Here is an 8,660-nt window from a genome sequence, read left to right as displayed (position 1 = left end):
TGAGGTGCATTAGCTCTGTTTGGATGTTAGATGTAAATATAACATGTCAGTAAAATGGTAATGTTAATTTAATTTAATGCTGTTATATGTTTAAATCTGGAACATCGCTTAAATTCAGAGGCTCTCCTTGTCATTAGGATTTGATGTCCCCGACAAACCTAAACTCAAAAATTACTTCAAAAATTGCACAATGCACATCATGTATTTTATTAGTAGTAGTAGCAACACCATTATTGTTGTTGATATTATTATTATTTGGGTAAAACTTTACAATAATTAGTTAACATAACATGAACTATGAATAAGCAATACTTCTACAGCATTTATTAATCTTAGTTAATATTAATTTCAACATTTACTAATACATTATTAAAATCAAAGGTTAATGCACTGTGAACTAACATAAACAAACAATGAACAGTTTTATTTTTTTTACGTTAACAATGATACAGTAACAAATGTATTGAATCTTGTAAGGTCATAGTCAATACATTAACTAATGTTAACTAATGAACCTTATTGTAAAGTGTTAACATTATTTGTAGTATTCGGTGATTTTAGTTTTATTTAGTTTATTTAGTGTGATGTGGTGATTTTTCCCGGGAAAGTAAAATATGTAGCTCGCGGTAACAAACTTTTCACCAATCAGATCGCAGAACTCACTCTGTGACTGACACTAACGTGGATGTTCTTAAACTTTCCACCAATCAGAGCGCAGAAACTTATTCCCCGTACGGCCAACAGCCAATCGGAACGCAGTGTCGCTCTCATGCACAGACAGTAACATGGAAGACCAGACTGGATTGAGATTTACAAACACAGCGAGCAGAGAATATCAAACCAGCCCCTAACCTGTGTTTCCGAGCGCGTTTCATGTGTTTTGTTTGGAAGAAAGGCGTCTTTCTGAAGTGATGAGAATGTTGGGCATGTACGTGCCGGACAGATTCGTGCTGAAGTCCTCTAAAGTTCAGGACGGGATGGGGCTTTACACTGCCAGAGCAGTCAAGAAGGTTCGTGCATAAAACAAACTCTCAGCATGAAAGATAAAGTATGGGTTCTGTAGTTACATCTGGAGAAAGACTTATTTTATTACTATTTTCACTTTGCTCATAGTGTATAAAGTTTAATCGCCTGGTTGTAGTTGCATTCCTCTGTGTATCTGTGCTTACGTGGGCTGCCACGTCCCTTACAAACAATCACCATGGTAACCATAGTTTCCGCCAAAAATCCACCACGACAGCCTCCGTTTCCGCCATAAAGTTACTACAGTTATTGTACAGTACAACTGAGGTTTATGTGATATTAGCTCCTGCTGTCATTAAAAGTAAATGAAACAAATGCCAGAAAGTGTTTTTTTACACTGTTTAAAAAAGATTTGATATAATCTTATTATATGACTTTTCAGCAAAAACAATAAATATATTTACTGTGGTAATTGTTTGTAAGGGCTCTACATCTGCAGCAGGACTTTTACCCTCTTCAGCTGACAAGATAAAGTGTGTGAACATCACTAAACCTGCTAGAACATGTCCTGCTCATATTTCACCCCGACAAAAGAAAATACACTCCATGTTGAATGTGTGTATACATACATAGCCTACATATATATATATATATTGTATCTATATATAGCCCATACACACACATATATATATATATATATATGTAGCCTATACATATATACACTCACCGGCCACTTTATTAGGTACCCCATGCTAGTAACGGGTTGGACCCCCTTTTGCCTTCAGAACTGCCTCAATTCTTTGTGGCATAGATTCAACAAGGTGCTGGAAGCATTCCTCAGGGAGTTTGGTCCATATTGACATGATGGCATCACACAGTTGCCGCAGATTTGTCGGCTGCACATCCATGATGCGAATCTCCCGTTCCACCACATCCCAAAGATGCTCTATTGGGTTGAGATCTGGTGACTGTGGAGGCCATTTTAGTACAGTGAACTCATTGTCATGTTCAAGAAACCAATTTGAAATGATTAGAGCTTTGTGACATGGTGGAAGTAGCCATCAGAGGATGGGTACATGGTGGCCATAAAGGGATGGACATGGTCAGAAACAATGCTCAGGTAGGCCGTGGCATTTAAACGATGCCCAATTGGCACTAAGGGGCCTAAAGTGTGCCAGGAAAACATCCCCCACACCATTACACCACCACCACCAGCCTGCACAGTGGTAACAAGGCATGATGGTTCCATGTTCTCATTCTGTTTACGCCAAATTCTGACTCTAACATCTGAATGTCTCAACAGAAATCGAGACTCATCAGACCAGGCAACATTTTTCCAGTCTTCAACTGTTCAATTTTGGTGAGCTCTTGCAAATTGTAGCCTCTTTTTCCTATTTGTAGTGGAGATGAGTGGTACCCGGTGGAGTCTTCTGCTGTTGTAGCCCATCCGCCTCAAGGTTGTGCGTGTTGTGGCTTCACAAATGCTTTGCTGCATACCTCGGTTGTAACGAGTGGTTATTTCAGTCACTGTTGCCCTTCTATCAGCTCGAACCAGTCTGGCCATTCTCCTCTGACCTCTGGCATCAACAAGGCATTTCCGCCCACAGAACTGCCGCTCACTGGATGTTTTTTCTTTTTCGGACCATTCTCTGTAAACCCTAGAGATGGTTGTGCGTGAAAATCCCAGTAGATTAGCAGTTTCTGAAATACTCAGACCAGCCCTTCTGGCACCAACAATCATGCCACGTTCAAAGTCACTCAAATCAACTTTCTTCCCCATACTGATGCTCGGTTTAAACTGCAGGAGATTGTCTTGACCATGTCTACATGCCTAAATGCACTGAGTTGCCGCCATGTGATTGGCTGCTTAGAAATTAAGTGTTAACGAGCAGTTGGACAGGTGTACCTAATAAAGTGGCCGGTGAGTGTACATATATACACACACATACATATACATATCTTTAAAATAATATAATAATTCACACACTTAATTGCATGCTATTTACAATTAAATGGAAATGTATTAGAGTTTACATTTAGCCTATATTAACTGATCGCAAATCCCCTCATAAACAACAAAGTCTAGACGCAATATAAATGAGAGATTCCCTTACGCGCTCCTTTTCATAGTACACAAGCGTCACCGGCGATGCGTGAAATGCAATACACCGATTGCGCAGCAGGGGGTAGTAGAGTCTAGAGTCGGGTCACGTAAAATTCAGATCAAAATGGCAACTGAAGAGGAGTGCATATTGCTGATTTTACATCGGCGGCAACAAAGGATGTATACGAACAAGCTCGCATAACTTTTCCTCTTCGCCCGCCATTGTATTCAAATCTTCTTCTTCTGTAAACATAATAATATACCTTTTTATGTACATTACTTGCAATGTCGCCCCCACCGACAACGCATAGTATTGCGTGCATCGGCGCGTCGCGTATCAAAAACTAGGACGACACATAATGGCGGCCGAAGCGTAGCGATGTGTAGCCTTGCGCACGCGTATGCGTACCGATGCGTTGACTATGTAAGGGCCCTTACAGTGAGAGTGCAGAACGCGGTGAGTCAGTCATGGCTTAAAGCGAGCGCTATTGACAATCTAAATAATAGTTTAGTTTGACTACGGCAGCTGGTTTAGTCCAAAAATGCGCAGTTCTTTGGCAGTCGGGTCTGTTCGAGGTCGGACCACGTTCTCACCACAAACGAACCGCTCCAGAGTTCGTTTGAAAGCGTAGCGAGACCTCCTCTGGTCCGCTTTTGGTGCGCACCCGAGTGCGATCGCTGCATTCACACCTGCCCAAACGAACCGCACCAAGGGGGAAAACGAACTCTAGCGGGATTCAACCCAACTAAATGAGGCAGGTGTGAAAGCACTCTTAGTTTACACCTGATATTAAAGGGTGCTTTCACACCTGAGCGCTTGTTTCGGAACCTGCTGCGTTTTCTCCCTTTGGTTCGGTTCGGTTCGTTAAGGCATGTGTGAACACGGCACTCGCGCTCGGATCCACACCACTCTGAGTTCGCTTGAGGTGTGAAAGCAATCCAACCCAATAGACCAATGAACCAGATGGTATTACAATTCATAATGGGAAATGTGCTATATACAAAGCAGTAGTGTCTGATTCTGTGAGTGAGCACATTAGTTATCACAGTTGAAAGAGTGTCTTCATCTTATAATGTGGTGTAATTGCGCTTCTCTGTGCGAAAATGCTGTCCCGTTGAAGACTTGATTCCTGCTCTAGCTGCATTATAAAATTCGTCTAGTGTTCGCGTGGTCTTGACAGTTACAAATAAAGCCATGACACAGAGGAAACTGACCAATAAGAGGACAGTTACTCGCACGTGACTTGCGCGATCACATTTTGGTACGCTTTGAAAGGTTGCCTTGTGAAAGCGAGCCGAATCAAAAAGAAAATGCAACATTGTAACAAATCAATTCCCTGTTTCGGAACAAAACAAACAATCTATTGGTGTGAAACGCCCGTTTTGGTCGATCAGATCACAAGTGGACTACACTTAATACAGGTGTAAAAAGGGTCTAATACGTTTTGAGCTTATCCACTTTCCACCACTTCCAGAGGCCGAAAACGCATTCAACCGGATTTTCAACCTTTAGCCTAGTAGTGTAAACGCTCATGTGGTCGAATGTGTTCAAACAGCCACAAAAGACCGTCTTGTCTCCGTCTACTGACCTAATGCTTAACATTATGGGAAGAGCTCTAGACAGACGGGGTTTAAACTGTCGGATGGAGACACAAGTTTGGTTTGAAGATGAAAAACATATCAAGCACAATGTTCTCTCACCATTCCTGATCTCTAACACACACTCACAGCGTTCGGCTGGTCTTGTGTCTCAGAGCAGAAACTAAAGCTGATTCTCTCTGTGTGTTTTTTCGTGTCTCCGGTCGTATTCATATGTAAATTGCACAAACTTATTTTGTTCATTATATCGAAAGATCTGAAAAATCCCATACATTTACCCGCCCATAGACCCTCCCCTCCAAGAAATCAGGACAGAAATGTTTGAAAGTGGACAAAAGAGACGGATTAAAACACCAGGTGTGAACAGGAATGTGTCTCCCTCGTCCACTTGTGATCCGATCCACCAAAACACTCTTAACACCAGGAGTGAACAGGGCCTGTGAGACTTGTCTTCTCTCTAAGGGTTCACAGTTTGGTTCAGTTACGAACCCTGGTGCGATTGCTCTGTTAGTGTGGTTCATTTGAATAAGTGTGAACGCTGTCGTCTGAACCCTGGTGCCACCAAACAAGCGGACCGAGACACTGAAAAGCAGTCTTTGTCTGCTTCCAAACGAACTCTGGTGTGGTTTGGTCCACAACACTGACCAAAGACATGTAAACGAACCAAAAACAGGACATGATGTCACAAGATGCGACCCTAAAATGCTCCAGCAAACCTGTTTTTTTCTCATCATAGTCGTGATGTTAGCCATCACAGTTCAGTAGAGGATCAGAACCGGGTCTCCTCGCAGCAGATCTTCATTTGTGTGACGGATTGATTCCTGATGCTGTTTTAGCTCATTTACACATTATATAAGCTCTTCACGAGTTCTCAGCTGATCAAAATACCATATGTAGATACACACGAGCGCATTTATCCCAGAACACAGCATTGTTTTGATGTTCGGTAAGTTCCATCACAAAATATACATTATAGAAGCAGACCAATCAGGTTGTGAACATATTATCCATATGCCTTAAGGTTCGGTGATAAAAATGCCAATGTGAACATTAAGCGGACCAGGACTAAACGAACCAAGCAAACCGAACTGAATACACCCTACATGTGTGAAGTCTCTGAATAAGTCTCTGTGAGTTGAGAATCAACCTTGATCATGTTCAGACCCACACAGACACTCCAGAAACTGCCGGATGTGGCATCAAAGCCCAATCCTACAACACACTCTCACACAAACGGGCTCTTTTTTTCTCCACAGGGTGAGAAATTCGGCCCGTTTGCAGGTGAAAAGCGGATGCTGAGTGACTTGGATGAAAGCATGGATCCACGACTGATGTGGGAGGTGGGTGACTAGACTCAACAATGATCCCATCGCTTTACCCACAATACATTTGCAATGTGTCGCCACAAAGCTTTTTGTTTTTGTGTCACTTGGGAGCACTTCAAAGGCAACTCATATCTGATAAAACTTCTTTACAACGCTAGATGCTAGTTTATTTCTTGGCTTTTTTAATGACTGTACAACATTTATGTTTTTCTGAAGAGACTGTGAGTGTTTGCGCTTACAAAACTCACCGCGACTATGCTAGGCTGTTGGGAGTGCTTGTTCATAGGGAGATATTCAATTGCTAAGCTGTCTTAACTGGTTTTAAATGTGTTGATATATGGTTTTCTAGGTTGTAGTTAGTGTTCTGTCTCTGTGATTTCCTTGCCCTTGTGAAAAAGAAGTGTGCTAATTAGCCTAACCCCATACTGCCTTGCCGCAGAGCGATTTTATTCACGCTGCTAGGCAGTCTGGATACCATGGACCAAATTTTCGCCTCATCTAGGGAACCAATCACAGAACGGGGAGGGAGCAGCAAGACGATGACGCGTCTGTGCGACACACCGAAGCAGTTTGTTTATACCTATGGATCCAACATGGCGGCAGACGTGAAGTTACCTTTCGATGCAGCCTTACGGACGTTTCACACCGCAAGCGTGAGCGGCACTTGAGCGGCGCGTCAGCGTAACTACATCGTCACTGCAGCTGCAGACGCGCGAGAGTATTCTCATATTTGGGTTGTGCTAGCCTGTAGCTGTCTGTGTGTTACATAAACTAAAAGAACACTTATATATAATATTTCCTGGCCAGTTTACTTCAGTTTGTTTTAATATAATACACAACTTTCACCCAAACTGAATAATTAAAAACAAGTTTTTACCGGGTAGCCTAAATCTTCTATAAATATTTTTGAGTCTTGATTTTCTTTTATTTGCCTTTACTCAAGTTCTTGTTAAAACTCACTAGACATGCTCATTCTGTGCATTTTGGGCACTTTTTGTGTGAAATCATATTTATTTTTGTCCATCAAAAGTGTGCTTTCACTTTAATTGAGCGTGAGCAGTGCAGCAAAAACAGATTCGACGTCGAAACCCCCTGCTTCACCGCTGCTCCCGCTCCCGGTGTGAATATTGATCAACATGCACGCCGAAAACAATACGCGCCGCTCACGCATGCCGTGTGAAACGGCCGTTAGATACACGCCATCGTGTACTAGGGCTGTCAAAATTGCTCAAAAATGACGTTCGAATATTCCCTCTAAAAAAAACACATATATTCGAATATCTGGTTGCGCATTTTGTCAATGACGCGCATTACGTCAATAACAGGACAAATTAATACAAAGAGACACAACTACTTGTATAGGTAGTTTAATTAAGTTTAAACATATTTGACAACGTATTAACTTACACAAAACCAAGTAAATCAACTAATGGCCAAGACCACAGACCTTACTCTCTCTCTCTCTCTCTCTCTCTCTCTCTCGCCCTCACGCTCTCTGCGCATAACGGTTTAAATGAACAACAATAAACAAATGTTGAGTGCTGATCAAGAGTTTTGTGCAAGCAATGTAAGGTCGCGACTCTTGTCCTAAATATAGCAGACTTCATTCGGTGATTGAAACAAATATTATTAACATTAATTGAAGTTTTACAGTATATAGAACCGACATTGAACGCTCCGAGCGAGCGTTGCTGTGGTAAACTGCTGCTGCTAGCCTGCTACTATGGCTATTTCGAGGGCGTCTGGCCACGCCCCCTTGGCGGGCTCTGACGTGTCTGATGTAATGCTAGCTCATTGGCGCACACGTTGGAGGCGCCCGCGCCATTGGATGTGGAGTTGCCGCAGCACAGCCAATGAGTGAGCCAGACACTCGCTGTTCTATCTGTGCAGCTGGAAAATGCGTTTTACATTTTAAGCTTCAGAATTTTGCCACTCGCAAAGCAGAGCCGCGCCTCTGCTAACGCGGGCGTGTTTTTTCACATGATTCGAATATTAATTTTCACCTTCGAATTTCTGTTTTTTAAAACTATTCGAATATATATTCCAGGGCTCGAGACTAACGGCGTCCTATCGTCCTGGGGACGATAGAAAATGTGTTCAGGACGAACAGAAATATTTTCCAGGACGCCTACAGGACGAAAAATATTTTTGTATGTGTGTTAATTTATTACTAGCCTATTAGGCTAACTTACTTATGCCAAACGCCAAAATTAACCGACCAAGCGCTGACTACGGAGCGCGTCTTCTCATGCTGTTACTATAGTTACTATCACTGGCCGGTGTGGTGAATAATCCGGTCACTCGGTGTGAATAGTCCGGGCGTAGGACCCAAGCAATTCGATTGGTTCAAAGCACGTTTTCTAGGTAATCGCTTTGGTGCCTGGTTACAAATCATACAAAATCACTTTATTATAGAAGACGTTTGTACTACGGTATAACGAGTCATTAATGTATTTAATGTTTTTTAAATTATACGTTTCATATACTAGTATTTAACCGAAGCTATAGATTGTGAAATTAAACATTTCTCGTTGTTAGTGTGTTTTTTAGTTAGCTTAGGTAGTAGCATAGCATACAGCTAACGTTATCCGATGATCGTGCTATGAGCTTTACCTGAGCTTATACTGCACTGATACTGCCTTACCGTATTCACAGCAGTTAGTAGTGCA

At 42.1% G+C, this 8,660-nt stretch overlaps 1 protein-coding gene across 1 annotated transcript in view; it reads left to right on the top strand.

Moving 5' to 3' along the window:
* Positions 1-753: 753 nt before the first annotated feature.
* prdm5 (PR domain containing 5) overlaps positions 754-8,660 on the top strand; it is a 108,881-nt gene continuing 100,974 nt past the window's right edge. The window contains exons 1-2 of the mRNA XM_056240429.1: positions 754-1,010; positions 5,923-6,006. Of these exons, the coding sequence (XP_056096404.1) occupies positions 912-1,010; positions 5,923-6,006 (183 nt within the window). The 5' untranslated portion in view covers positions 754-911. The remainder of the gene's footprint in view (positions 1,011-5,922; positions 6,007-8,660) is intronic.

This window comes from Rhinichthys klamathensis, unplaced genomic scaffold, assembly GCF_029890125.1.
Source record: "Rhinichthys klamathensis goyatoka isolate OS25496 unplaced genomic scaffold, OSU_Roscu_1.1 h1tg000597l_1, whole genome shotgun sequence".
NCBI classification, from domain to species: domain Eukaryota; kingdom Metazoa; phylum Chordata; class Actinopteri; order Cypriniformes; family Leuciscidae; genus Rhinichthys; species Rhinichthys klamathensis.
Note: the sequence above shows the minus strand (reverse complement) of the source record. Positions and strands in the feature narration are given on the sequence as shown.